Source organism: Aquila chrysaetos, chromosome 17, assembly GCF_900496995.4.
Source record: "Aquila chrysaetos chrysaetos chromosome 17, bAquChr1.4, whole genome shotgun sequence".
NCBI classification, from domain to species: domain Eukaryota; kingdom Metazoa; phylum Chordata; class Aves; order Accipitriformes; family Accipitridae; genus Aquila; species Aquila chrysaetos.
Window position 1 is genome coordinate 2,547,008 of NC_044020.1, and position 27,906 is coordinate 2,574,913.

Below are 27,906 nucleotides of genomic sequence, written 5' to 3' on the forward strand. Positions count from 1 at the left end.
TTTTTTTTTGGTATGCTGAGATTGGATGCCCACAGCTTGCAGCTCCCTGAGGAGACGCTCTGATTTCGGCAGCGTATGTAGAGCACTACCATCCTGCTGTCCCCACGGTCGCTGTACTGGGGTGGGGGTGTGGGTATCACCCCCCTCCTGGGCTGGTTGCCTCTCTGTACCCCCGGCTGCTCTGTAAAGTGACCTAGAGGTAGCGTGAAGGGGACCTTCATGGTCATCCACCCCATAGCCAGCTAAACCAGTAACAGCTTGCAGCAATCTGTGGTGCTGACCCCAAAATTTCCCATCTGCGGTGGTCTTTGTCTTGGGAGGGGCTCTCACACTTTTTGAGGGTCTCTGGTATCCCTATCCCTGGAAAGCCTTTTCCGTGCAGGACTTGCTCAGCTACACTCAGCATGTTCTGTGCCACGGCCCCACACTGGCCTCGTTGGCACCCAAAAGGGCTGGGGTGGAGGTGGTCGTGCCCAACGGTGGGGGGGTGATGGGGGGGGGAAAGGAGCTGGAAGTGCCAGTTTGCTGCTGTGCCTGCAGGACTTTCTGGGGTTCTCCACAGAGGGAGATGACCCCCCTCTTCCTTGCCTGGGGAAGGGGAAAAGGAAGCATCTTCTTGGACAGCACAAGAGCCACAAGGGACAAGGGGCTGAGCTCGGCCCTGCTGCAGGGGCCAAGGACCTGGGTGGGATGTAAACTCAGCGGGGACACTGAGCCGTGGACATTGAAAGGGAGGTGGCAGACCCTCCCTCTCACTCTCTGCTGCTGGTGTACCTGTTCCTGTGAGTGTCACTGGCTCTGCAGCCATCTGGGCAGCAGGGTCTCCTTGGGCATCCCCGGTGGGGATGCAAGATGGGGTGGGGGGGGGACACAGGGCTGGAGGCAGAGGGAAAGGGACCTTCAAGAGTAGAGAGGGTCTGGGTCCTGGTTTGGGGAGATGGGTGTCAGAAGTGGGGGTCAGACCCTAGTTTGAGACTCTGGGGCATATGGGGGAGGGCAGCAGGGGACACACGGTCCCACTTTGGGGAAGCAAGACCGGGTTAGAAGGCAGGGGCAGCAATTCAAAGCAGTGCCCACAGGAAAAGCCTGGGGCTGGGGGAATTCCTGGGGAAACATGGTTTGATATAGGACCGGGCACCTTAACTTCACCAGAGCCCGGCATCCGTGCCACCCTCCCCTCCTCCCGCAAAAGCGCAGGGCTGCAGAGATCCGCCCGGACTGTCACGGAGGAGCCGGGAAAACACTCAAGCAACAGGTTTGTCCTCCCAGATCAGCTGTTTGTCACTTCGGAGGTGTCCCAGCCCTGGTGAGACAAACCCATTGTCAGAGCCAGGGCTTCCCCCCCTCCCCTTCTTCATCCTCCACCCTTCCATCCTCTTCCTCTCCCCCCGGGGCTGGCGCTCCGCCCCATGCCCGGAGGCGGGACCCGGGGCCGGGCCGGGGGCCGGGGCTGGCAGGGAGCAAAAACGAGCTGCGAGGAGGGTGCAGGTGGAGAAACCCCCCCACCGCCGCACGCATGGCACCCGGTCCCTTCCCTGCAGCCCTGCGCCCGCCGCTCGCCTCCGCTCCGCAGCCCTTGGCTTGGACGGGTGGGCTGGTGTCTTCTGGGGAATTGATGCCGTCGGTCCAGACTCCCCAGCGATGGCTCTGATCTCCATTGCCAACTCCTCGACCCTCAGCCTGGGACCCTCGGCCTCTCCGACGGGAGCGGAGATGCTCGCTTTCCTCCTGGCAGGCTGTGCCAGCCACCTGCCAGCCGCCCCGGAGTATTTTCCCATCACGTGTCCCTGCCTCGCTGGGTCATCGAGCTCTTTTAGTCTGTGAAAATTCCCTCCACTTCACCGGAGTCCTTTGGGGCTGCTGTCTCTTCGGCTTTCTGGTCTTTCACCCACCCTATTCCTTGGCCGCATCCTATTCAGACCTTGCTCTCGGTGGGTTCTGCCCCTTCGGAGGCTTCGAGAAGAGCGGACAGCTTCACGTGGAGGTACAGGCGGAGGTTGTCCTTGTTCAAGAGGATACTGGCTGTGGAGGGAACGATTTGGGAGCCATGGGCCGCCGGCTCATCCATGGTCTCTCTGGAGCCGCAGTCTTCCTTGTCAGCGTGACTCTCTTCTCCGTGCGGCACCGTGGGGCTCAGGAAACAGCTCGGTACCCAGGGCTCAGGGAAGGGATTTCGGAGAAGCCGGAGCAACGGGGCAAAGCGAGCCCAGAGGGAGGAGGTGGCAGGGAGCAGAAGGACCTGCAAGTCCATCCTCCGGAGGGATACAGGACTGAGGAACGCCTGACGCTCGGCGACATTTTCATAGCCGTGAAGACAACCAAGAGATTTCACCAGAGCAGGATGGAGCTGCTCCTGGACACGTGGATATCCCGGGCCAGAGAGCAGGTGAGCGCGTGGATTCGGACTAGAGGGGGGGTGTTTGGTAACGGGGCAGGGATGGGGTGTTGGTGGTGGGGGGGATAAAGGCCAAAGGAAGGGGAGGCTGGGGACTGCAATCCGCCCCAGTACTTTGCCTCGTTTTCCCTAATTCTCACTTCTGTTCATGTTGAAAGGGGGATGCTACCCAGCAAAATCTTTCACCGGTAGCTGGTTCCTGGGAAAGGCTGGCAGAGAGGATGAAGAGCTTGTGTGGGCTTTTCCCGTGAAGGCTGGGAGGACAAGTGCTCTCAGCAGGCATCACCTGCCCCTAACCTCAGCCTGACTCTTTCAGCTTGAGGTGCAAGGGATTTAGTTTCCTTTTTTTTTTTTAACCAGTAACAGCAGGGGTCGCAGACTGCCTGGGCCGCACCAGAGGGAGAGCACAGACCGTCCTGGGTCTGTTTGAAATGGTGGTTTTCTACCTCCTAGTGCCACGGGTTTGCTAGGTTTCGAGCCGAGTGGCTGCCCTCGGCCGTCCATCAGGATGCCCGCCTTGCGCCTGGGCACCCTTCGCCCCGGGACGGTGGGGTGCAGCGGGCAGGACAGCGAGGCAGGAGGGGCTGGAGGACCTCCTGGGCTACAGCAGGGGTGTTTGCAGCCCTGTTAACTCCCCAGCGCGGCGGCACAATGCGTGCCTTGCCTTCTTGGGCAGATCCCCTCACGTGCGTGACCTTGAAGTGATGTGGGTGCCTATTTGATTTTTAAAATTTGTTTTTGTTTTTTTTTAGCTGTGGGTCTGATGTTTCCACCTTTTGCTAAAGCAAGAGTTTGGAGAGTTTCCTTCCTGTTAGAGGAACTGATGTGGGGCACCACGTTGGCGGTGCTGTGCAGACTGGCTTACTGGTGGGCAGAAGTAGTCCCCAGAGCCCCGGTACTTCTCTCCCTCCCTCGCAGAGCTGCTCCTCAAGAAAGAAGAAACCCTGTGGCTGCCCCCAAAGGGTGGTGGGGTTTTTTTTGCCTCTGCCTGTGTGTGACGGGCACCTAGAAGACAAATTCAGGCCTCAGCAAAGAAGGGGGACGGGGGCGGAGGTATCGGGTAGGAGAGCGCTTGAAGCAATGCAGGGTTTTCTGGGTAAGGGTGGTTTTCCACTTCATGGTGCTGCAACTGTCTGGTCTGCTGCGGTCGTCGCAGGAAGCCGTGTCCTATTTTGAGCACGCTTCCTCTCCTGTCTGCGTGTCCCTCTCGGCATCTGAGATGCCCTGCTTCCTCCTCCAGATGCACTTCTCCTCTCCACCCGACCTCAGCCCAGCAGCTCTTTGGAGAAAACAAACCCAACCGCATGGCTGCACTGGCATGAAGCTATTGTGATTGGGGCTTTTGGAGTGGGGTTTTTAAGGAGCAGCTCACCTTTTCCTCCTCCGGCATTTGACAAACAGGTGCCTGGCCATTCTGCTGATGACAGGAATTAGATATTAGCTCCCCAGATTCATCTGACCCTCTCTGTTTGGCAGGCAAATGATGTCCAACCCTGGGAATAGGTGTTGAATTTTCCATTCTGCTGCCAGCCTCTAGGAAAGCTTCACAGACTGAGCAGGAGAATAGGAAGGAAGGGTAGAGGGGGAGCGTCAGTCATTTTTAAACTGTGTTTTTTCATTGTTATCAATTTTTGTTGCAAGCTCAGTGTTTTCCTCCCCACTCCTCAATTTTCAATGTTTTTCTTCTCTTTGTTTGTACTAAATGGCTTTGAGGGCAGGGGAGCGGGGGCAGGGAGGGAGGTAAGGAGAAGTACATGAAAGTCAAAAGCCTTTTTTTTTTTTTTTTTTTAAATATACTGCTGCTGGAGAGTTTTTTTGGAGGTAGGAGAAAGGGTTAGTTTTGAAAAATTGACAATATAGAAACCTCGCTTAGCAAAAAAAAAGAGAGTTCTCAATTTGCAAAGGACATTTAATTGTTGTGGGGCCAGGGATAGGGCACCAGACGTCCTGTTATTGAGTCTTTATGGAGAGGCATAGGCTTTAAGAGCCAGTCTCAGAGCAATTGCCTCCTCCTAGGGCTGACCCACCGTCTTGCTGTCTTGCTGGCCCTTACTCATGGCTGGGGACCGATTCAGTGGGTCCTTCTCTGCAGGTGGCCAGCGGGGAAATTTTAGCAGCTGACTGTGCTGCTGATGCCAAGCCTGGTTTCAGAGCCGATTACCTGCATGGTGTCCTCCCGGAGAAAGCAACTCAGACCTCACAGGTCAGGCTTAGGTGACTGTAACAGGAGGCAGGAACAGCTGTGGTTTTTATGGCTAGGACAGACTGTATGGGAGCCAAATTAAAAGTCCTCTATGTTGGACTCTGTCAGGGTAGTCAATAAGAGAGAGAGACATTCTCCCTGAAACTGCACTGTTTAAACAGAAGAGAATATGTGCAGCTGGTGGGAGATGGGGAAGGGGAAGTGCGAGGTGGGCACTCTTCGCTGGACCATGCTCTGCCTCTTGAGAACTGCTCCACGACAAACTTTCCATTTGAGCTTGATGGGGAAGTCATTTCAGCAAAAGGCCTTTTCCTCAGGAAAGGTTTTTGTCTAAACAGAAGTGTCAGGTTTGATGATTGTTTAGACTGGGCAGCATCTTGGAGTGGCTTACATTCTTGGCCCCAGTAGTTTTGATGGAGATTAGTCTAGGTTTCTGGTTTGAAATGGCATTTTTTTTGGTAATGTAAACGAATTCTAGCACCTCCCCTCCTTTCAGAAACCCAGACATCCAACTGATTGAAATGAAACCTTTGAATGTCCCATCCTGAACTGGCTTTCACATTTGCAGTGTTGCTAACACACCATAGATTTTGAATTCTTCCTCCGGACAGGACACAACGATAACCTTGCTGAAGTGTTTGCATTTTGGAGGGGGTTTCTTCCCAGAGAAGGGATACCCTGGGAGCCTGGGAGATGAATGTGGCCCTGGATTGTCAGATTCCACATATTTATTCCCTTTTCCTAGTTTTTCCTTGCTAGGCTACTTTCCCAATTTGGGGTGAGGAGGTCTCAAAGTTTAGTGTCTATCCATTGCATGGGCTCGTACGTTCATGAAGAGCTGCCAGGCAAAGCCGTTTGACACCAGTGGCTCCATATCACTGCTTGCACTGCTGTCCAGCAGACATCTTTTCCCACCCAGCCGTCTTCTCCATTCCAGAACAGAGGGATGCTTTCCGTGCTGCATCCCTCCTGAGGCCCGGGTCGGCTGCCCCGCAGTGGCATCGACAGCCATCCTGGCCCAATCTCAGTGTGCTGAGGCACCACGATGGGAGATCCTGCATGACCCCATAGATGGTCTGGTGGAGAACAGGAGGATGGATATGATGGGGAGGCTGCTTCTGTCCACCCCATTTGCCTGCAGGGACACAAGTGACACCAGGAGTTCCTCTGCTCTCATGTCCGCAGCAGGGAGAGTAGATCTGGCGTGGCCAGAGAGACCTTCTGAATCTCTTCTGGACTCCATTAGTATGGACGACAGCGGCTGGTGTCTCCTTGAGAAAGACCTGCGTAACTAGGTCAAATGGTCCCCAGGCAGATTTTTAGCCGGGGCCCTTGTCTCTCTCTCCCATCCCAGCCATCGTGTGCAGCTTTGCTGAGGGACACATGGCGATGGTCGCTCGGATGCTGTTCCAGGTTGCCCGCTCTCAGGGGCGTGAGGGATGGAGAGACGAGGATGCAGGCAGCTGCCTGTGCTATTGTGATTTCCTTCAGGACAGAGCCAGGACACATAGTCCAGCATCTCTGGAGTACTGTAGCCAGGTATGCATGGAGGTCAGAGTTTGGGAGAGCCAGAGAAATCAGATTTGCCTAGTGCCCACACTCGTACCCCCCTTTTTGCAGTTATTTTGGACAGTCTGGTGTTCCCCGTGGTGACAATGTTCCTTCGTCCTTGGGTTCCCACAGAAACATGTTGGGTGTCTGCAAAAAAACATTTCCTGCCTTGCATCAAGAGGAAAGTGGGAACCTTGGAATATTTTCACAAGTAGAAAATCTGGGGAAAGATGCAGATTCCTATTTTAAGTCAATCAGATATGATGTTTATTAGACACATGACTTCTAGTCAGTTTTATATCTGTAAGCAAGTCATTTCCAGCAACAACATTTCTGTTTGTTTTGAAAATGTCAGAAAGTTTCAAGGGTTTCAGAATTTTTTTTCTTAAGATGAATTATTTGTCATAGTGGAAATTTCTGACTCTGAAACGCTGGTGAGGGAAATCCCATGCCGCTGACAATCCCTGCCTTGCCTGAAGGCTGTGATATGGTCCCCTGACCCAGAGCGACTCCTTTACCTGAGACTTAGCTAATTGCTTCTTGTCCCGTGATGACCTTGAAAGTGGTTTTAACTAAGAGACTTTACCAGTGGGGTGGGGTAGGAATGTGTGCATGGCCCGTTGCTGCAGCTCAGCTGTTGGAGGGTAATTCGCCAAGTCGCTGTAGCATGTACGTTTGAGATCATGAAACCATCCTGCTGTCTCTGCTCGAGCCAGGTGGTCTCTGAGGGTCCTTCACTGTTGCCTTTTCAGGTGCAGAACATTTCTCTTGCCACGTCCTCCTGATGGGGGCATATGTCCCAATTGCTGGGTGGGTGTGGGGAGATGCAGAGACTTGCGTCTCCTCGTCAGAGCCTTTGGGAGCAATGACGGCTCCTGGAGCTGTTGTCTGCCTGCCTTGTCCCCTTTGTCCCTGCCCAGGTGCTGCATTTAACCAGCCTGTAGGCAGCTGGTGGAGAGACTGTTTATGGCTCGCGACTCCTTTTTGATTTCATGAAAGCTCATTTTCTGCCTGAGGAAAGCTTTTCTCCACTAGCCCTGATCCCCGCCTGGCCCTGAAGAGGGGGGAGATGTGCCACATAATGGCAGAAAGGGAGATTAGAGAGGCCTGGGGGTGGAGGAAGAGGAGGAGGAGGAGGCGGGAAGCAGCAGGGGGCTGTGCACACTTAACACACAAACAGATGTTCTCCTTTTAACCCGAGCATCATTCAACCACGGTGCTTTCGTTTTTCTACCACTGACACTTAAGCCAGGGCTCCCTCACCCCCTCACTCGGTGTCATGGGTCCCCTTCTCTCTGTTCCCAAGGTGGTGGGGGGGGGGTGGGAAATGAAGCCACACAAGCTCTGACGATTGTGCCATGCAGGAGGGGGGAACGCGGTCATCCATCTGCTCAGCTGCTGCCTGGGAGGGGAGCATGGCAGCGGAGGATGGAGTGGGGTGACCACGGCGAGCATGTCCAGCTGCAGGGAAGAAGGGGTGGGTGACCAGGAGCAGCACCAGCTCCAGCCCTGAAAGTAACCTCCTTTCCTCATTTCCCCAGACCTACGTCTTCACCGATGAAGAAGATGACGCCCTGAAAAGGAGAATGGGTAATGACCTGTCGTATAACACCACCTCCCCCCGCCTTCAGCCTCTGAACTGCTACGGCCTTGGGAGGGTGTCCAGCGTGAAGTCTGGCTCCCCTATACCAGCGCTGCCTCTTGAAGGACACCTCTCGCCATGTCCCATGGGAGGACCCCAAGCTGCAGCGGTGATGATTTGGTTCAGTTGGCTTACCCCAGGGTGTGCAGGCAACTGGAGGCAGGGTGCTGTCTGCCTTAAAGCATCCATGGGTGGAAGCAGCCCATGAGAGAGCCCTTCAGCCCCCGCACCCTGGCTGGCAGTGGGCAGGGTGGAATTGCGGTTGGCAGGTGTCCTAGTCTTGGCCAAGATGTTTGGCTTTCTCCAGGTTTTATCTCCTGGTACGGGGCAGGTTGGAGCCCACTTCACCGCAGGCTCGGATGCATGTTTGGGGGGCCGTGAGGTGGTTGGCTGTGAACGAACCCCCTTCCCTCCTGCCCAGAGGTCCTCCCCGTGACCGTGCGAGGTGGGCTGGCTCCGAGCCACAGCTTTCTCTCTCCCGGCAGGCGACCACGCGATCTTCACCAACTGCTCCGCCGAGCACAGCCACCTGGCCCTCTCCTGCAAGATGAGCGCCGAGTTCGATGCCTTCTTGGCCAGCGGCCGGAGGTGAGGCAGGGCTGCCGTGGGGGGACCCCTGGGACCAAGAGGTACCCTTCTTACCCCAAACCTCTTGTGTTTTTTTTCCCATCTCCCCTCAGCTGGTTTTGCCATTTGGATGATGACAACTACCTGAATCCTTGGGCTCTCCTGAAGCTCTTGTCCTCCTACTCTGCGACGTGGGATGTTTACCTGGGGAAACCCAGCCTGAACCGACCCATCCGGGCCTCCGAAATGCTGCCAAACAACCAGACGGTACAGCCCATGGTGGTGGTGTGGGGGCCAATGGGTTGTTTTTAGTGCTCTGGCTCATTGGTTGTAGATGTACCTCAAGGAGAGACAGGTCCCAAGAGCAACAGGCAACAGCTGAAAACTCACCAGTCTCGTCTGAACATGGTTGTAGGTGTTGACTCAATCCGATCTACCTAGGGGAAGAGTCCCACGTTGCTGCTGCACCTTTGGGTACCAGTCTGTCAGGACATAAGCCTGCCTTGGGCAGCCCACCTGCTGCTGCCAGCAGGAACTTGGCCGCTCCAAATATAAGGAGGTCAAAATCCATGCTGTACTGCTGGCAAGTCCTTCTTCTGGGCAGCAGGCAGGGATCTGGGGTAACAATAGGGCTGTGTTTATCCTGGCATCAAAGCTGCGTCTCCAGCATTCCCATCTCAGGGAGTATGGTATCGTTTGAGCCTCTGCCATTGATTTTCTCTGCTGTTTCTCTCCAGAAATCTGTGCGCTTCTGGTTTGCCACAGGAGGGGCTGGGTTCTGCATCAGCCGCAAGCTGGCAAGCAAGATGGTGCCGTGGGCCAGGTGAGCTGTGCAGCTGGTGAGTATGGGAGCCTTTGGGGACGAGGAACACGGCTGCGCATTAATTCCTGGCCGTGTAGATCTGGATTTGTGTATGTGGTGTTTGAGAGGATGTTTGCAAGGGTGCAGAGTGCCACATGCTACACATCTGCAAGCATGTGGGACTGGAGGAAGAATGTAGTGGGTGGGTCTGCCATCTGATTAAAAAGAGGCAAGAGCAGGCATGTCAGCAAACATGGTCAAAGGATGACAAACTCCCCCCTCCCCAACTCCTTTCAGCTCTTGGTTATTCCCCCATGCTCCTTCCCATCCCTTTCAGCTTCCTCTGACTCTTTTCCTGAGTGCTTTCCCTGACTGCCTATCTCCTCTCCCCTTAATCTATCTCTTTCCAACCTCCTGTACATCCCTCTTGAGTTAATTTCCCATTCCCCCACACCAAACCCTCTTCAGCTTCATTACAGTGGCCACTGTAATTTCCTCAGCTTGGTGCATGGAGAACAGAAGTAGGTCCCAGGGTCTTATGTTAGCCCAGCCTACAACAAGATGATGTTTTCCATGATGCCCTAGGTTATATCGCAGGCTATATGCACATATGCTGAAAGGCAATGGCTGCGCCAGCCTTAACAAGATCTGTGCATACCCAGAAGACAGATCTGGTTTAGCTGAAGCCCATGATATGTATTTTATGGTAGACCCAGACAGGAGGATCATCTATGATCTAGGGTAAAATGAAAGTGGTGTGGATAGATAACGCCTAACCTGGCATAAAATCTGCTACTACTGTGTTAAAATGCTTAAAACACATTTGAACTTGCTGAGGGGTGTTATAGTAGACAGTGCTTCATGTTGTGTGGCTGCTTCTAGCTACAGGAGCCTTAAAATGGGGTTTAGCCTGTCATCAAAGGATGGCCAAGCGTGCGGTGTTACGTTACAGTGGAGCCATGGATGGCTTATTCAAGCTGCACCGGACTGTCCTGTTTCTTCTTCCTCTTGGTACTGGCCATGTGGTCCCACTGTTTCTCTTGTGCTGGCTCGTCTGACCCCTCAGGGATTCAGTGCAGCTCACCAAGCAGGTGGAAAAGTGACTTGGCAAAGTCTGCCAGCTCTCTGCATCAGCTCACCGAGGAGCTGGATACGTGTCAGGGACAGCACCTGACAATTGGTGGGACAGCATGGCTGGGAGCAGTCGAAGAGCAAACGCATTCCCAAATCTTTGCAGGTGGAACTCAGGGATTTCTTGCCTAGTTCCAAGATTTACTCTGGTTTACAGTTAAGTCCATTTACCTCCCACCCAAGTGGATGCCTATATCCCCCCTACCCTTTTCCTAACCCACGCAACCCTACTGTCTTCCAGTGGCAGGAACTTTCTGAGCACTTCAGAGCTCATTCGCCTGCCGGACGACTGCACCGTGGGTTACATCATTGAGTGCAAAGTCGGTGGGCAGCTGCTGCCCAATGCGCTCTTCCACTCCCACCTGGAGAACCTGCAGCTCATCCCTCCCTCTCGGCTCACGCAGCAGGTGAGGAGGGAAAGTGGAGCACGAGGGAGGAGAAGTGGAGGGGAGCGTACAGGGACATTGTTCCATTGCTGGCACTGACGTGGATTGAATCAATTGTCTGCTCTTTTGGGGAGGGTTTCCTGACAAATGCTTCTTTGAAATAAGGAGCAGATGTTGCCTGCAGCACAGATGCCAGTTGCAGTGCCCCTGGGGTCAGTGGTGGGGAGCACATGTATGGGGAGAAATGGGAGGATTAAGGGCATCCATGGGGGAATGTGGCACAAGGACAAGTAGAAATGGTGATTGATAGGGGAAGGGGCTTTGATGTGGCACTGTGTCTGCCTTGCGTGGAGAGATAACAAGGGGTGTAGGGGGCTTGGAGGGGCAAAGAACTAGCACAGTGGACCATTATGGGAAGGAAGACAGGAGAGATGTGGAAGGCAGAGGCCAAGCCAGCAGAGGAGGAACCAGAATGGGAGCTTCTGTCACCCAAAGCAAGTTCCTTGCTCCTCAACTCACCTCATCCTCCCTGCTCCTTTCCCACCGCCCCTCTTTGCAGGTCACCCTCAGCTACGGTGTCTTTGAGAACAAGCTCAATGTAATTGAACTCAGTGGTCCCTTCTCGCCCCAAGAGGATCCCTCAAGGTACGGGCCATGAGCGGTCTGGGTGCTGCTGGTGTGAGCCAGGCTGGGAGGGGGAGGCAGCCAAATGGGGGGCAGGAGGTCTGGAGTGAGGGACAGAGAACTTGCAGTCACAAGGCTTGTTGGGTGAGGGGCACAGCAGCATTAAGCTGCTTGTGAACGCTTGCAAACTTTGCAAGCCTTTTTGGACGAGTGGGAAGAAAAGGAGTATCGAAACATTTTATTTGGACAATTCCTGAGCCAAAAGTATTGCCGTTTATTTCACATTTTGAGACTGAACAAGCTAACCTTTTACCTCTGGGACAGGCACAGAAATGTTTCTTTTAAACACAGCAAAGGAAATTCTGCTTGCTTTTTCATTTTTTTGTTTTGCTGAGAAAACTGAAGGGAAAAAAGAAAAAGCTTCACTTCAGGCTGACTGCAAACAAAAGTGTTCTTTGATTTACCTTCTCTGCTTTGAGTGAACAAACCTAAAGTTGTTATTTGCAGAACATGGGTAGGAAGCTCCTGGCTGGAGATAGCAGGGGTGGGAAGCAGCTAGGCGATGAAAAGAGCATCAACAGAACCACGGAGCAGGGGCTGGTGCGTGCCCATCTCCCTGCTTGCTATCAGGGTGAGCCGTGGGCTTGGGCTACATGGGCCAGAGCTGCATTCAGATGTCGGAGGGAGGCTTGGCTGCTTAGCTTTGCTGAGAAAAGACATCTTGAGGCGAACAGCCGGTCCTGGAGCTCTGTAGTGCAGGACGGGCGCCTGATGTGGGATGGGACGTGAGGGAGAGGTCTTCCATTCTCCAGCTGTGCGCTGGTGTAAAAACTGCCACCTGACCTTCTTTCGCTCTCTCCCCAGCAGGTTTCGATCACTCCACTGCCATCTTTATCCTGAGACCTCCTGGTGCCTGCAGGCTGCTGGGTGGTGATGCCTGAGCCTCAGCTACAGCGGGTCCTGGTGACATCCCTTCACCGTGTGTGTGTAGGGGGTGGGACACTGAAGCAGCTTGGTGCTCCCAGTTTCCCCTTTTCTGTAGTGGTCTTGGGGCTGTGTGATGGCTTTTTTGGTCCTTGCTGAATACCAGTGACACAGGACAAGAGACAAGATCTGTCCCAAAGGTGGATAACATGGGCTGGGCACACGGATGGGCTTCCCATCTGTGCTGGGATACGGGCAAGGGATGGGAGCAGTATCCCTTCCTGAGCAGATCAAGGACTGGGTAGTGACTGCTGGGCATCTGGGTAGAGATGGATTCATCCGGAGTAGAAAGGCCCTGGGTATGGGTAACCAGTGCCCAACTGAGGATAGCTGATAGCATGTCGTGGCTCCAGCCTCTCTGAGCAGGTCCTCTTCCTCCATAACTGCCTGTGCTTTCCCCACCACCCACCCTTCCCAGCCACAGACCCTTGGCTGAATCTCTGCTTAGTCAAGGTCTATAGAAATGGAAAATGTGACCATTTCTGTGCTGAATGAGTGCTGGAAAAGCGTAGTGCATGCTCAGCAGTGGGGAGACGGGCAGGAAGTACAAAGAATCAGGGATTCCCCCCTCTGCCGGGACAAAGGAGGGGGTGTGGGGTGGGGGAGCCAGGAGGAGACAGACCGAGATGAGGATGGTTCCTGCACTGAACATTGCAGGCTTGATCTTGGATTGCCCTGCATTATTCCTCTCTTTTTACCGTCTTGATATGGGGTCAGGATAATCTCTTGCTCTAATTACCAACCTGTCGTCTGAGATTAGACTCCAACTCCTACCTGTGAGAGAGGAGACATAAAGGATTAGAACTGGCTGAAAGAGAGGAGAAAGGAAGAGATGGAGAAGGAGCGCTCAGGAGCGGATTAGAGGTTACAGCTTTATAATCTTCTCTGTGCCCTGACCAAAAAAAATTAAGTCATGAAGCAATAGAAACAGCAAGGCAAAGAGCTTTTTATCTCTGCATTTCTTTCCTCCAGATGCTAAGAGCAGCTTTCTGCCTTCCTGCTGTCCCTGCTGAGCGCAACAGGGGGAAGGAGCCGGCCCAAATAGGTTACAAGCTTTCTTGCATGTTTGTGGAGAGTCCTTTGCTCAGGACAGAACCTGGCACAGAAGCTGGGTGATTCTGCTTGCTGGGGAATGAACTTGGCACCATTTTGTTCTTAACCTAACCATGGTTAAATGGCTGGGGGAGAGCGTTGCGGGAAAGCTGGAAAGCAAAGAGGCTGTTTTAAATGGCAGGTGGTACCACAAACAGGTATTTCTCTTTCAAAAGCGTTTCAAAACACACTGCTGGGATCTGTGAAAGATTCCTGTAATCTCCAGATGAAAGGACAAATGCCCTTTCTCTGAAGAGCTTCTCAGCTTTGATGCTGCTGATGTGACTAAGCCTGCTGCTGGTGGGCTGGGAGAGCCAAGGGCAACTATCATTGTGCCTCTACCGTTTTGAAAACTGGCCACCTTGTTGCGTCCTCCCACCCCCCCCAAGCACTGGCATCTCCTACACAGCACACACGAGGTTTAAAGGAAAGGCATCAGAAAGACCTTTCACTTCTGCAAAGGGGGATCTAGAAATGAATGAGCACTTTAGTTTCTGGAGAAGCAGAAAGCAGGATCCTGTAGATCTGTTTTCCAGCCTGGTGGTTCTTACCGGCATTTAACCGCTTTGTGAAGCAGCAGAGAGCCTTGCTTTCTTCTCTTGCACAACATGCCTTTGAACTGGAAATTCATCCTGAGCAGGGGCAATGACCATTCCTTGAGTCGTGCAAAGCACTTGGCTCACACAGCTACGTGCACCTAGGAACCATGCGGCTCAAAACAGAGACACCCAACTATTGGAAGACAGATGCAGCATAAAGAAGTCCTGCCCCACAGGGCAAACGGTTTGGTTTGAATTCAACCAGAAGATGAAAAATGCTACCTTGAGAAGAAGTGAGAGTCTTCAAGAGAAATCTACACTACCTGGATGTCTTCTTTTTTTCCCCATTCAAACTTTCAGCTGTTGTTAATCGAGACGTTGAGTTAAAAAGCCAGTCCTATCTGTAGATCTTCCGGTGACAGCCAAAGCAAAATGCGATTCATGTGCCCAGAGAAGGAGAAGCAGCTGGTTCAGCAGCTTCACTTCCCTGGGGAAAAGCAAAGCAGAGAAACTGGAAGCCTGCTTTGGATCCTGGTCTCAGCTGGTCTGAATTGACCTGGTGACTTTTGCATGGCTGAAGATCAGATGTTAATGGGTTGAGTCCTTGAGTGGCTGCATGGGGACTGGTTTAAGACTGGGCTTCGTTGCTGGAGTGGTTAAGTGCCACTTCTGTGGAAAATGTCTTGTCTCATAAGGAAACCGAGAACAGATGAGGAGATGTCTGGGGCAGGGCATCTCTTGGGCTGTAGAGAAACGAATGACAGAAATGTCCTGTTATGCCTGTGACGACAATGCGCTGGAAAGAAAATAGCTTCTCGGAGTCGACAAAAGAAACCAGGTTTTCTCTAAGAACAGAGAGACAGCTTAAGGGGACATTCACCACATGAAATCTGATCAACGTTAAAACCTGAGTTAAAATTAGTTTCAGGAATGGTTCCTGCCCCTGGGGCTTGCTGTCAGATGTTGTGGTTTTACAGTCTCATTTTCCTAGTATATTAAAATGTTTGGCTGCTTGGGAAAATGAGAAACAACCTCACGTGAAACTTTTCAGCGGACTGTCTTTTTTTATTCTCTTTCATGATTATCTGATGTAACAGTTAAAGTTTTTGGAAAGGTTCCACTGGGTCTATTAAATATTTTTTTTCCTTTCTCTTTTTCTTTTTTTATATCTCTCTCTCCCTTTCTCTATCTCATGCTCCCTTTTCTCTCCAAAGCAAAAAAAATCTCTCCCAAGAGCTAAAAAGGATGGAGATGTGGTCTTTATATTTTACTGGGAAAAATGGGGTCAAAGGTGTTGGCATGACCCTGCTGTTGTACAACATTAAGTGTAGTTCAAGTTTTCAAGTACAGAGACCTCTGCCTGCCCAACACCATAGCAACCAAAGCTATTAATGATGTTTAAGCTGTATACTGAAGATTCAGAAAAAGGAGAAGGAGGGGAAAAAAAGCAGTTACAGTCTTTGAAACGTAAAGTATTAAGTGAGGCTTTCATGTTAACAATATCCTTTCTTTACTTTCCCCTTAGCTGTGAAGAATTTTTATAAGGAAACCCCTATTTGACAGTGCAAAAAAAATGCTAATGACTATAATTTCTTTAGGGGAAAAGAGAATTTAGTTGAAATAGGTGGGAAACTGCAGTTGTTGCTAAAGACTTGAAGGGGAGAGAGAAGAATAGCAACGCTAGACAATCTTTCTGTCTCTGGTGCCAACTCCTCTTAACAGCTTTGCTGCTGAAGAAAAACAGATTTCTAAGCCACTGTGGGATTTACCCAACTCTTCCCCAGATCGCAGCCTTCAGCTCTCTCCCCAGGCCTCTTGCTAAAGATGCAGCCTTCAAAAGATGAGCAGTTTATTAGACAGAAGCCAAAAGGTGAGAAATAGGAACAGGAAGAAAGGAGGTTGGAAGGAAAGAAACCACCAAGCAAGGCCTTGGAGGAGAGCATGGGAATTTCAGCTGTGCATTGAGAGTGCTGTTTGGGAGCTGCCCAGCAATAGTGGGAAAGGGGATGTTGCCTGGACCTGCAGCTCTGGATGTTTTTGCGATCAGGACAGTTGTAGCCCACCAGTGCCACAGAGGATGCCAGCCTGTGAGTCAGAGTTCACCTTGGAAGAGGTGAGATCAGGTTGGTTGGCCCCGAACCACCTCTTCTTTTTTTTTTTTTTTTTTAAAATAACACTCCAGATAAGTCGATGTCTTTTCATCTGACAGTCATACTCAAGTCCTTACAGCAGATTTGGCCTCTTAATTTCGATACTTCCTCTGCCTTTGCTTACAATGCAGGCTCTTCAGAAAGCCCAGGGGTGGGATCAGCAGCTCTTTTCATTAATTTATTTAATTTCTTTTGTCTTCAATCCCTGAAAAACTCTACAAGACAGCTCATTTGCCCTTTTGCCCCACAGGCCACCAGAGCTCTACACACCTGAGCACACTTCTGGGGTGGATGCAAAGGTGAAGGAGGGTGGGTGACTGCTCCATTTGGTAACTGCATGGGCACAGAGAGGCATGGACCATCCTTATGGTCTTCCTCAAGGCACCTTCTAGCAGCTGGTGCCAGAGGTGCGATCTCATACTAACTGGGACTTTCTTCTGTCCCAAATACTGCTCGGCTTATGGCTCCGCTGAAGAGGATGCGAGTGTTACCATAGGCATAAGCATGGCCAGGAAGAAGAGCAGCATCACAAATGTAGAAATAAGTATGTCTGTTCTCACCAGCTGATGCAGGAATTTTTCCTCTAGACTTTCTGCCCAATTACCTGGGAGGTTAAAGGAGTTCAGGGCTGAGCTGCTGTTGCTCAGCTGGCTTTGCCTTTTTAAGGCTGTTCCTTGATAGCCTGAGATTTTTGTCACTCCCTGTTTGATCCAGCTCGGACTCCAAGAAAGCTGGGAACTCATCTCTCTCCCTGTTTGAACAGTATGTGATTAATTACAGACCCAGAGAATGGGCTCCTTGCCTATCTCTCATGTTTAAATTGCCTTCCAGGATTTTGCTAGGCTAAGGAGCCTCTTCAGATGTTACATCTGACTGTGCCTCAGTCAAGCCTCCCTTGGTTTTGCCGGGAGCTGCATCTGGTTCATAGCGAACTTCGAGAACAAATTAAACTGAGTGCTTTGTACATGGATTTGCTGGCCCTGACCCTTCTGCCGCTGCTTGAGAAGAAGACAGTGTTGATTTTAGCAACGTAGGAAGAAGAAGTGCAACTAAACAGGGCAATTGGCCGGGGAGAGATGCTGCTATTCTGAAGTGCTGCTTTCCCCATCCCACCCCCAGAAGTGAGGCACAGAGTGAATCTGCAGCTGGTGCCTTTGGCCAGGGTGTATCAGGTAGCGGATATGCCATGAAATATCCAGCATTTGCACTGGCAGAGAATCCAGCAGGCGCAGTTGTGAGCCAAGGCCAGCTTGTTCTTGGTGCTGGACAGGGAGAAAAACGGTGCCCACCCTGAAGCACTTACAAGCAGAGACAGGCTGGGGAAGGAGGGGAGGGCTTACAGGATTGATGAGACAGTTTGTCACATCTAAGCAGGGGGAACAAGATGGTCTTTGGGACAGGGAGGGGCAGAGTTCAGGAGCAAAGATTCCTCTGCGCCCAGGAATACCATGAAGCAGCAGATCTGAAGGATGGCTGATATAAGCACATGGGAAGGGAGAAGTGAGGGATGAAGAAAGTGGTTTGGATAAGAGAAAGAACCAGAACAAAATCTACATCCTCTTCATGGCTGTGTTGGCAACTGATGAATGCTGGCCTGAGGACCGGTACCTTGGGGCTTAGGGGTTCAACAAAAAGGGGAAAGATGGAAAGAAAAAGGCAAGGGCTCTCTTCCCCTACCCACACACTCAACGCTGGCCTGTGGCTTCTCACTCATGGCTACGCCAGTAGCATAGAAGGAGATGTGGGGCTTGGAAAGAGCCTCAACCTCTGCTCTGTGCTGTGTCTTCTGCCTGGGGGGACCGCACATAACTCGGCTTTCAGGAGCACTCAGAGAAGCAGCAGACTGGGGCAATGAGTAGGATGGATGTGCTGAAAAGACTCTGCCCTCTCCTCACTGCCCTGCCTTTCCCACATTACCATTAGCTTTGGCTGGAGCGAGGCTGACTGCAGAAGCTGACCAAGCTGTCTCTGCTTGTGATGGTGTTTCTTCTAGTGTGCAGGGGAGAACGCTCCTCTCCAGGCTCTTTGACAGGCTGTTTCCTAAAGGCATGGTGTGGGGTGCAGACAGACGAGGTCTCGGTGCAGCTGGTAGGGAAAGCAAGGCCCCTCCATACCCCCTCCCTTTCCCCCAGCATTCAGCTAGTGTTGGACGGTGTCTGTTTTTAGCAAAAGTCTCAGAATCAACAGCTGAGCTGATTTTCCAAAGGGACATATAAAACAAACAGCCTGCCATCTGCTCTATTGTCCTGGAATAGCGGCTTGGAGGGTGGGGGGGAGAGGGAAGGAGAGGAATGAGGGGAATGAGAAACGGAGGTGAGGGAGAGGGTGGGAAGGAGGGGGAGTGGAAGAGAGGAAAAGGCAGAAAGGGGAGGCAGGGAGGTCATGCAGCGGGGAGAGGAGGGTGAAGGTGGAGACTGAGGGGAGAGAGATAGAGAAGGAGGTAAAGAAAAAGGAGATCTGTGTGAAAGCAGGGATGTGGTAAGGGGAGAGGACCAGAGACAGGCATGGAGGCAAACAGGGCTTGCTTGAGATCACCCTGGCTGGATCCTCGTCAGTGCTGCGAGCCACAAGGGCAGGCACCTCCAGCACCCCTCTCCTTGCTGAGCCAGAGCCTGACCGCAAAAGAAACAAACTGGACGTAGTGGCCTGGATAATCACTCCCCTTCCACCCACACAGCCATGCCTGCTTGCCTGCTGAACACCACCCCCTCCGCGTTGGCTTTTATTGAGTGCCGCAGGGCAGGGATTGAACTCCAGGTTTGGCAGCAGAGTAAATAACAGCAACACTGGCCTCTCCGGCCCGGGGGGAGAGGAGGGCTGGTTTTAATCAAAGTTAAATAACAGTCAGTATTCTCTGACCCTTAATCCAATTTCCTAGAACTGGAGAATAATGTTCCAACTTTGACACGTGGCACTGGCCCACAGGAGAGGGATGGCTACTCAGCCAGCCAGCTGCTGGGCACAGCACAGCCAAGGAGAGCAGAACTGGGGGAGATGCCATAAGGCAGGTAGTTCATCCCGGCTGGCCTGGGACTATGCTGTTCTGACTCTTCCTGGTGCATTTTCCTTCGTTCAGTCATCCCAAAAGATGGGGCTGGCTTGCTGGCAGGCAGCACATCCCCATGAAATGTGGGCCCAGTTGATTAAAGGTTCTCTGATTTGCGCTGTTGACAGGAGACTTGGGACCCAGATGATGCCCCACATCTGCACCCCTGAAGGGCATTTTGCCTTCCACGGTGACCTGGGAATGCTGATTATGAAGTTGTGCTTGCTGTTGTATGGTCATGGCAGGAATCACTATGGGTTCCTGCTACATGTTAAGTGTGAGCAAGACTTCAGTGTTGGAAAGAAATGTTTGTGTTGTTATTAGTCTGGTAACACAAGGGTCTGCATGATCGGAGAGTTTGCACTCTGACTTGGTCACCTATTAGAATCACAGAGAGTTAAGGAGGTGGTGTTATCGAGCTATTGGGAGGTTATCTGGTCCTGCAGCAGGCCAGCCACTTTACACCCCTTCTGTCAGATGTTTTACCAACCGACTCAAAACGTGTTGTTCCAGTCGAGACTATTGCTGTCAAATTGGAAAACCAGGTTGCTGGTAATAAAGCACCGGTACAAGGTTGATCTCGGAAAGACAGGTTTGTTCTGCAACTCTGTGCCAACAATGATTTGTAGATGCCCATGGAGCAACTCTGTCAGGTTCTTAGGCACTGCTTTCTCCTCTGTGGGGCAGCTGATTTGCAATTCTCTGGAACAAAAATGGCCTGGTGAGGCCAGGATGTGTTTGGAAAAAAGCAGAGACACATACTAGAGCTGAGGGCAGAGGAAGCCAGCTCCCTTCCAGCCCTTTCATCTTGCAAAATGACCTGGCAGTCCACAGTAGGGGCTTGAGCTGCTGTGGAGACAGAGCACCTGTCCACCCTGTGGGTGGACCATGGTTTTTAGATCACTTTTCAGACTAAGCCTTTTGTAAGCCTCAACGCCATGGAGAGAAACCTCCTCACCAAAAGCTCCTTGGTGGCGAATGTGGCCCAACACACACAGCACTTGTGTGACTGCCAATTCCTGGTCATACAGTCTGGAGAGATCAGGCACAGGTGGGATAGCCGAGTCCATGCTCCCATCTCAATCTCTGCTATTCCAGTAGCAATGAGGACAGAGAGCACCCAGACACATCCAGGGCAACACAGGCTAGGAGTACTGAGAGCCTAGCCCGAGGAGGAGTGAGGTCTGTCCTGCACAGAGAGGCTAAGAGGATGGCTGATCCTTACGATGACCTATCCAGACAGGTCAGAAATGCAGTTCCAGAGATACCTTATGTTCATTCAGCTCCCCAGCCATGGGCACACACTTTGCTACCAGTCATCCAGTCCTGCCTTTTGAGAGTCCAGCCCTGCCGCTGAAATTATTGGCAGGAGAGAGGAAGGGGAAAAATACTATTTACATCTAGTTGCCTGTGTGTTTCTTTTTCCCTCGCTCAGCTCACTCCAGGAAGCACACTGCTTTTGTAACTGTTAGAAGTCCCGGGAATGGCCCCAGCCCTCTGTGCCGGGAAGGGGGCAGGAGGGGGAGAGGGGCTGTGGGGCCGGGGGCTGGCAGGCGGCAGGCTCTGGTCAGCACCCTGGACAGGGACGGACCCGCCGCGCCCCTGCCTTGCCTTGCCTTCCCCTGCCTTGTCTTGCCTTGCCTTCCCCTGCCTTGCCTTGCCTTCCCCTGCCTTGTCTTGCCTTGCCTTCCCCTGCCTTGCCTTGCCTTCCCCTGCCTTGCCTTGTCTTGTCTTCCTCTGCTTTGCCTTGCCTTTCCTTCCCTTGCCTTGCCTTCCCCTGCCTTGCCTTGCCTTCCCCTGCCTTGCCTCGTCTTGTCTTCCTCTGCTTTGCCTTGCCTTTCCTTCCCTTGCCTTGCCTTCCCTTTGTCTTGGTCCAGGCTGGCAGCAGGCTCCTGGTATGGCACAACCCTGCTTTGGCTTGCAACCTGGACCAGCCCCTTTTGCTCTTGCTTAGGAACAAATACACAGTGCTGTGGCTCTGTATGCAGCTGCTCTGAAGCTGTGGCTTAGATCTGGGTTATTTTTTGCCGATAAATCCTCTTTTCTATCAGATTTGACATCAGGCAATCCCTCCAGATCCCTCCCTTTCTCCCTGTCTGACTTCTCCCTTCTCTTCCCTGCTCTGTGTTCTCTTTTCTTGCATCTGTGCTCTTCCCTCTATATGCCTCCCTCCCCTTTTATTTTGCTATAGCCAGCTCTCTGTGAATATAATTTCATCTGCTCACTTTCTGCTGCTCTGCATCTCCACATTAGTCTTCGTGTCTCCACTGCCCGCAAATGTATGTATTTTACTGCTTTCCTTTTTGTATCTCTTTTTCTCACTCCCTCTCCTGGTTGTTTCTCTGTGGTCATTTCCACAGTGCTGTGAGTTTATCAGAGAGCCCTCTCTGCCCTGGATTTCTGCATGTTGAGATCAGGTGCAAAATACCTAGTATGTGCTTGTTTTTTGGGACCCTGCTACAGCTGATGGAGCTTGGCATCCTCTGCAGGGGACTTAAGTGTTTCACACACTGCCCCTTGCCTTCCAGCTGATCTGAGGAAGAACCTTCAGGGTGGTGGAAGCAGAAAGCAATCACAGAGAAGGAGTTAAAGGTACAACCAGTCTGGGGGACAGTTGGAGTCACTGGCTGATGGATGGATGCGTGGATTGTGTAGGGCTCTGATAAAAAGCATTTCCCATTTCTCAGAAGAACTCTGGTCTTTGTTTCCAGCACGGTCTGTGCCCACACAGAACAACCAGTGTAGGAATGGGGCAGAAGGCCATAGAGACCTGGAGGGAAAGAAGAAATTTGCAGAGAGTTGTAGTCAGGGCTTGTTCCAGGAATCCAGTGCGGATTTCTCTCTCTCGGCTCTTCTCCTCAGAGTCCAGTCTGGGTGGCACAGGAATCATCCCTGGCTTCCCCCTGGGAGCTTTGCAAACCCTGAGATGTGCCTGAAGCAGGTCTCCAGCACTGCTGCAGGACACCAGTAATGTGCATTGACTTGTTCGGTAGGAGCTGGTACCTAGCAGGCAAGAAAACAGGCTGAGGGCTTCAGTGCTGCTTGAAAGTCATCCAGTTTGGGATAATGGGATCTCAATTTCAGTTGCAGAAAATAATTTTCATTTACAGGAGCCCAGGGAACTCCCAGCCTGACACCACTTTGGTTGGGATTTAGCCAGGGGACCATGGAGAATGGGATCCATGCCAACACCGTAGGCATCTGGATTTCAGTAGTGAGGCGAAAGGAAGGAGGTCTTGGCTGCCTTTCACTTTTTTTGGTGCCTTCTAAACTGGGAGCCCTTGTTGCAGTGACAGGCCCATCCACAGGTAAATGGACTGCAGCAGTTGGAGATTGAGTAGATGGGTCTGGAAAAATAGCAGTTGTGTTCCACCTTGCTTGCTCAGCAAGCCACAGCATGGCATCCAGAAGAGCTCACAAACTGTTTGGAAGAGGCAATGGATTTTCTGTCAAGCTGGAGTTGTCCTTTGTAAAGTAACATTTACATTTTTACCAGACAAAGTTTTTCTGGCCGGTGATTCTTCCAGCACTTTGGGTTAATAGGAGCAGGGGCTGGCTCCGCGTTGTCCGTGGCTCGATATTTAGATGACTGTCAGAGGGGGACAGAGGGCAGTGGTTTCAGCAATGCTTAATGAAAGCTGAGGGAAAGGAAAGGAAAGTTTTTACTCCACTTTGGACACTATCAGCTTACTTTTTACATTACTCTAATGAAGGCCGGGGAAGAATGATATCCACTAGCAGCTCCCTCCCTGGCAGAGAGGTGCCAGGCATGGCATTTCAAGACCACAAGCAGTCCCAGTGAGGGTGGCTACACTATGTGTTAGTCCCATGCTGAAGTCTTTTGATGGACTGCATGTCTAAGCAATTTCAATGTCTTCTTCCAGTGCAGGACACAGCACTGTTCCACTTGCTGAGGCTGCAGGACACCTTTGTTTGCTCCTTTAAAAAACCCCTCCTTCCCCTGCTTCTTTTTTTTTTTTTTTTTTTTTTTTTTTTCCCTCTGCTTCACTGTTTTGTAATATTTACAAAAGGCAGCTCCTGATGGAAGTACTCGCAGGACTCAGCTGCCTACCCATGACATGTGGGAGGAAGTTTCTCCTCAGGGACTCTCCCTCAGGTCTCTTCTGGGACTCCTCTCTGCTCCATCAGCCCCCCTGGTACTGGCATGTCCAGCCCCTCACTGCATCTCTCCCTCATAGGCCCCCAAATACCTCAGCACAGCAGCCCAGTCTCAAACCCAAGCCATCTCCCTGGATAATCCAGTTTCCACTACCTCTTTCCAACTAACAATTACCCTGAACAGTAACCAGACCTGGTATTCAGCATTTCTGCAGCACTTGAGCGTGGAAGGAGCTCGAAGAGAGCACTGCTAATTAGCTCACATCTTGTCTGTCAGGTCAGTGTTATCCCTGCTTGAATGACTTCAATACCAAACCACAAAGTGACCAGCTCCACAGAGGGACCTGAACTCCTCAGATTGTAATCTTGCTTTCTCCTCTCTGCTGATAGCAATAGAAGGTCACCTCTGTAGTTCTGAGCCCAGAGATAGTGTGTCAGGTTTTTTGCTGGTGTAAATCAGCATAGATCCACAGGGACTTCAGACCCCCACTCTGTGTGCACAGTCTTGGGAGATTTCTTAGCACAACCTGGGAATCCACCGGTAGATCCGAACCTGGGTGTCCTGGGTCCGGGCAGAATGATCCCAGCCTTCCCTGCCTGTTTTGTCATGGCACATTGGGATAGACAAAACACAGGGAGATATCTGGGGGAGCTCTGGAGGAAAATTTAGGGTGAAGAATGAAGGCATGAACATTCCAGTGTGATGGAGGCTCCCAGGCACCCAGAGCAGGTGAATGCCCCAGCTCTGTGGGGACTCATTCAAAGTGACCAGACCACGCTCTCCCATCACAGTCTCAACCATCTGAAGGGCACCAAGCCTAAAGGGAGAGAGTGTGCTCCTCCTCGGTCTCTTTCACCACACCTCTGCTTTTCTTGCCTCTTGGAGCAAAGCAGCAGGGGATGGACTCTTCCTCCCACGGAATTGGGAACATATCCAAAAAACCCCTGGGATTCCCCGCCACATCTCCGCAGTAACACCGGCTAAGCCTGAGAGCGATGCCTGCGCTCTCCCACCCACCCACCCCATGCACAGAGCCGAACGCTGACTTTACAATCGTTTCTGTCCCCGTTTCCCCAACACGCTGGCTCCTCTGGGGCTGTGACCCAGCACTGACAGGACTCCGTGCTGCTTGTGGGTTGGGTCGTATTGCTGCTGGAGCAGTGCCCACCATGGCGGGTTGGTGTCAGGGTCTGGCAGGGACAAACCGAGACCCAATTTTTGCAGGGGTACTGGGGGGTGTGCAAAGCTTGGACAGTCCAAATAGTCCAGAAATGGGGCCAGCAGAGGGCACTCCGATACCACCGCTCACCCTCCGGACCCAGCCCTCGGGTGGGGAACAGGGCCACCCCCAAAGTCCTACAGCCCTTCCCCGCTTTGCCCTGGGTGTAGGAGGCAACGGGGATCAAGGGCAGCAGCCTGCAGCCCTGCTTTCTTCGCTGCGGGAAGAGGAAGGAGAAAAAAATGGGTGAGGAGGTTGCAAGGCAGAGACGTGCCAGGAATCTCCCTGCTACCCACGTCTGCCTCCGTCAGCTCACAGCAGTCCCACGGCTCGGACACGGATGGTGGATACAGTGCCTACAGCCCAGGGTTTTCCCCTCTGAGGCAATGGATGCAGCACGGCTCCGGCACAGGGCAGCTGAAGGAAAGCACTGCCTTTCACTCCTTGGAAGGACTGCTGAGCCTCAGGCTCAACACCAGGACCCATCAGTCCCCTTCCCCAGCTGCCTGCCCTGGTGGTGTCCCTGTCGCTCAGACAGACCAGCTCTGGGCAAACCCAGCCATCGCCACCTTGCAGACAGCCTGCATGGTTGTCACCAGGACTGACTTGCAGGTGGAAGAGGGTCGAGGTTGGTCCCTCGGCAGATGAGAGGATTGCCCTTAACAGAGAGAGGACTGCAGCCATTTCGGCACTGCCGCTCGTGGCGTGGGGCGGCCGTGGCGATGACGAGGGGTCGCGGTGAAGCCCTGATGGGTTGAGACATCCCTGTGAGAGATGCCTGGCGGCAGACTCTTCTGGAAAAGAGTTTTGCGCAGGCCACAGTGCAGCAAAACCTTTCAGGAGACTTGCCGGCAAACCACGCGGGAAGCCGAGGACGGCTGCGATGAGCTCTCTCCTGTTCTCCTTAACACCTGGAAGCTCTTTGCGAACAGCTCAGGGAGTGCCACACGCCAGTGCAGGAGGGATCGCTAGTGCTGCGCTCGCAGCAAAAGCGAGCAGCGCGATGCCTCGCAGACATCGCTGGGCTGCAGCCACAAAATCAGAGGTGCCTGGACTGGCCTGCCTATTTCTGCCCGAGCTCTGGATACCTTCCCCATCATAAAGTAATATGATAGCTACGTGGGAACCCGGGATTCCCTGGAGTTCTTGGGAAGGGGGTATCTCCCTGGCTCCTCTGCAGAGACAGCAGGAGCAGAGCACCTTCCTACGTGCTCTGAGAGCCTGAGCACCTTGCGGTTTTGCTGCAATAAATCTGGAGCAGCTATAAATCTGGAGCAGCTGGCTTGAGTTCCTCCAGGGTTCAGAAGAAAACACATCCAGCCTGATGGTTTTTGTTTGCCCACTCACTGTGTTTCTAATTGGAATGTTTGTAGCTTGGAAAATTGCTTCTTAGACTACAGTACCCACAGTCCTTCGCTGGCAGCTCGGCATAGCCTGTTAGGGCAAAGAAAACCCAGATCTCTGAACTGGGTCTTTCCTTTCCTGACCCATGCAGGCAGCTGGAGGTCTTCAGCCAAGCCTGGCCTACCAGCAGGTACGCTTGCTTGGTTCATTGGGAAACGACTGGTGAGATCAGAGAGTGAGAAATACGGCTGTAGTTCCCTCCCTTCTCCCAGAGGCCATTTCCAGACCCCGGTCCTAGCAAGCAGGGTCTCCCGAGCCTGTTTCTCCTCCATTTCTGCAAAGAGCCATTCAGAACTTTTTCTAAATGAACCCTGAAGTCCAGTCTGGGAGAGATCACAAGGCAGAAACAACAAGCATAATGAACCATATTTAAAATGATATTTTTTCTGCCTTTGGAGTTTGGTTAATTTATAATCTATAAAAGTCTCTGCATAATTGTATCTTGATTAAAATGGTATAATTAGGCGCTCTGGATCTCTCTCCCCTTTCCCTAAGATTATTTCTGTCTAATTGCTTTAATCTGTGTTTTCATGCACCCACTAGAAAATCAAAGCATGCTCCCATGAGGACGCGGGTGAGAGTGAATAAAGCTGACGACTCATTAAGTGCAGCAGAGAGAGGAAACTGCATCTAAATCACCACTACATTAACGAGGTAAAATAAAAAATCAAAATGAATAAATAACAAAGAGATAGAGGATTTAAAAAAAAAAAACAACACAACAAAACAACCTGACATAGATTTTAATATTAATTAAGAATATATTGAATAGCAAATTGTCTGTTGTTAAAGCCAACTTCCTCCATTGTTGATGGAGAGCGAATTTTAATTCTCCAAATCTGGGGGTGTTTTGTGGAGGGGGGAACTTGTGCATAATACAGCCCTTCTAGGGACAGAATAAAATTCACTGAGCAGAGATTGAAGGACCTGTGTAGGAAGGGTGTCAGTCCAATCCAGCAGTTTAAGAGCAGTGCCACAATTAGCCTGGATTTGAGTGAGAACTGGATCAGACGCCAGGGGTACCAGCACCTGGACTCATGGAAAAGGTACTGACTGGCTGGCTGCATTGCTTGGGAGGCTTGACAAGGTCCTCAAGAGTTGACCAAGTCCATCCCCTGTCCTGAGACCAGAACCACTTCACCTCTCCCTTCCAGGTGGCTTTCTGTCTTATTATCAATCATGTTCGGATTACAGGCTCTGCCAGCTAGCCCCAGTAACTTACAAACAGGTCACTTATTTCCCTCCAAGTGAGAAATCAGGAAAACAAGATATTTAAAAAAAGCTTCTGGCTATGTGTACAGTTTATTAACATCTGCTCTAGTCTGCTGAGGAGAAGACCAAGGTAGTGCTGTCCTCTGGTCTCTCACTGCAGGGGAGACTAACCGTGCTGTTTGCTATTTGTCTAGCTCAGGTGCAAATTCCCACCCATTGCAGCATGCAGAGGCTGATTTTTACCCCAGAGGTGACTGAAAAACTTTGTCACCAAGCTGTGCACAGCACTGTTTATTTTCAGCAGTGCTAAGCAGCCCAGGCAGGGCACTGTGTGGGTGCAGCCATTCTGCTCCGGGATCTGGAGCTCCGCACTGTGTGGCACAGCCGTGGTCCATGGCAGGGTTGGGGATCCAGCTGCCCAGAGCATGGGTGAGCACCATGATTTCATCTCCAATGATCAGTGATGACAGGATTTGCCCTTAACCCATCCATTCCCTCTTCATTAGTATGGGATCTCGTGGAAATGTGCATTCACATGAGGTTCTGTAAAGGTCCTCAGCTAGTCACCTTGGCCAAAAATTGATTGGTCTCTGTCTCCTCGTGACCTTCACGCGCATTGCTATACTCCAGTTCACACTTTTCTTGCCATACGCACACAGGTTTTGGAAAGTGAAGGCAAAAGGCATGTGAACATGGCAAGGAAAGCCAGGAAGAGCATCGCTTGACCAGTGAATAAGAGCTGTTGTCTCAGCAGAAAGCTTGTCCCAGCTGCATCCCCTGGACCCTGGCTGCAGGGCAGGCCCTGAAGCTTCACCCTGACTGAGGGAACACTTTTCCCC

General features: G+C 51.9%; 1 protein-coding gene across 9 annotated transcripts; it reads left to right on the forward strand.

Annotated features, from left to right (window-relative positions):
* MFNG (MFNG O-fucosylpeptide 3-beta-N-acetylglucosaminyltransferase) lies at nt 1–27,881 on the forward strand. 9 transcript variants are annotated; one of them, XR_005930783.1, is made up of 11 exons: nt 1,163–1,255; nt 1,542–2,386; nt 7,691–7,739; nt 8,277–8,379; nt 8,472–8,625; nt 9,096–9,181; nt 10,533–10,698; nt 11,237–11,322; nt 12,166–12,254; nt 26,399–26,509; nt 27,727–27,881. XR_005930783.1 is itself a non-coding variant. In XM_041118256.1 (10 exons), the coding sequence occupies exons 2-9, from the start codon at nt 2,048–2,050 to the stop codon at nt 12,233–12,235; spliced, it is 1,053 nt and encodes a 350-aa protein (XP_040974190.1). In that variant the 5' UTR covers nt 1,163–1,255; nt 1,542–2,047; the 3' UTR covers nt 12,236–12,254; nt 12,997–15,065. The 9 variants fall into 9 exon arrangements, 7 of the variants coding, with proteins under 7 accessions (XP_040974187.1, XP_040974190.1, XP_040974189.1 ...); XR_005930782.1 differs by lacking the exons at nt 26,399–26,509; nt 27,727–27,881 and adding an exon at nt 13,258–15,065 and having other exon boundaries at nt 12,166–13,149; XM_041118256.1 differs by lacking the exons at nt 26,399–26,509; nt 27,727–27,881 and adding an exon at nt 12,997–15,065.
* The last annotated feature ends 25 nt before the right edge of the window (nt 27,882–27,906 follow it).

What these genes read in the sequence shown, in the direction of transcription:
- MFNG (XM_041118253.1), top strand. Translation starts at nt 2,048, where the DNA reads ATGGGCCGCCGGCTCATCCATGGTCTCTCTGGAGCCGCAGTCTTCCTT. An exon ending in CGCCCTGAAAAGGAGAATGG is followed by an intron (nt 7,740 to 8,276) that starts GTAATGACCTGT and finishes CTCTCCCGGCAG; the next exon opens with GCGACCACGCGATCTTCACC. An exon ending in CCTCTCGGCTCACGCAGCAG is followed by an intron (nt 10,699 to 11,236) that starts GTGAGGAGGGAA and finishes CCCTCTTTGCAG; the next exon opens with GTCACCCTCAGCTACGGTGT.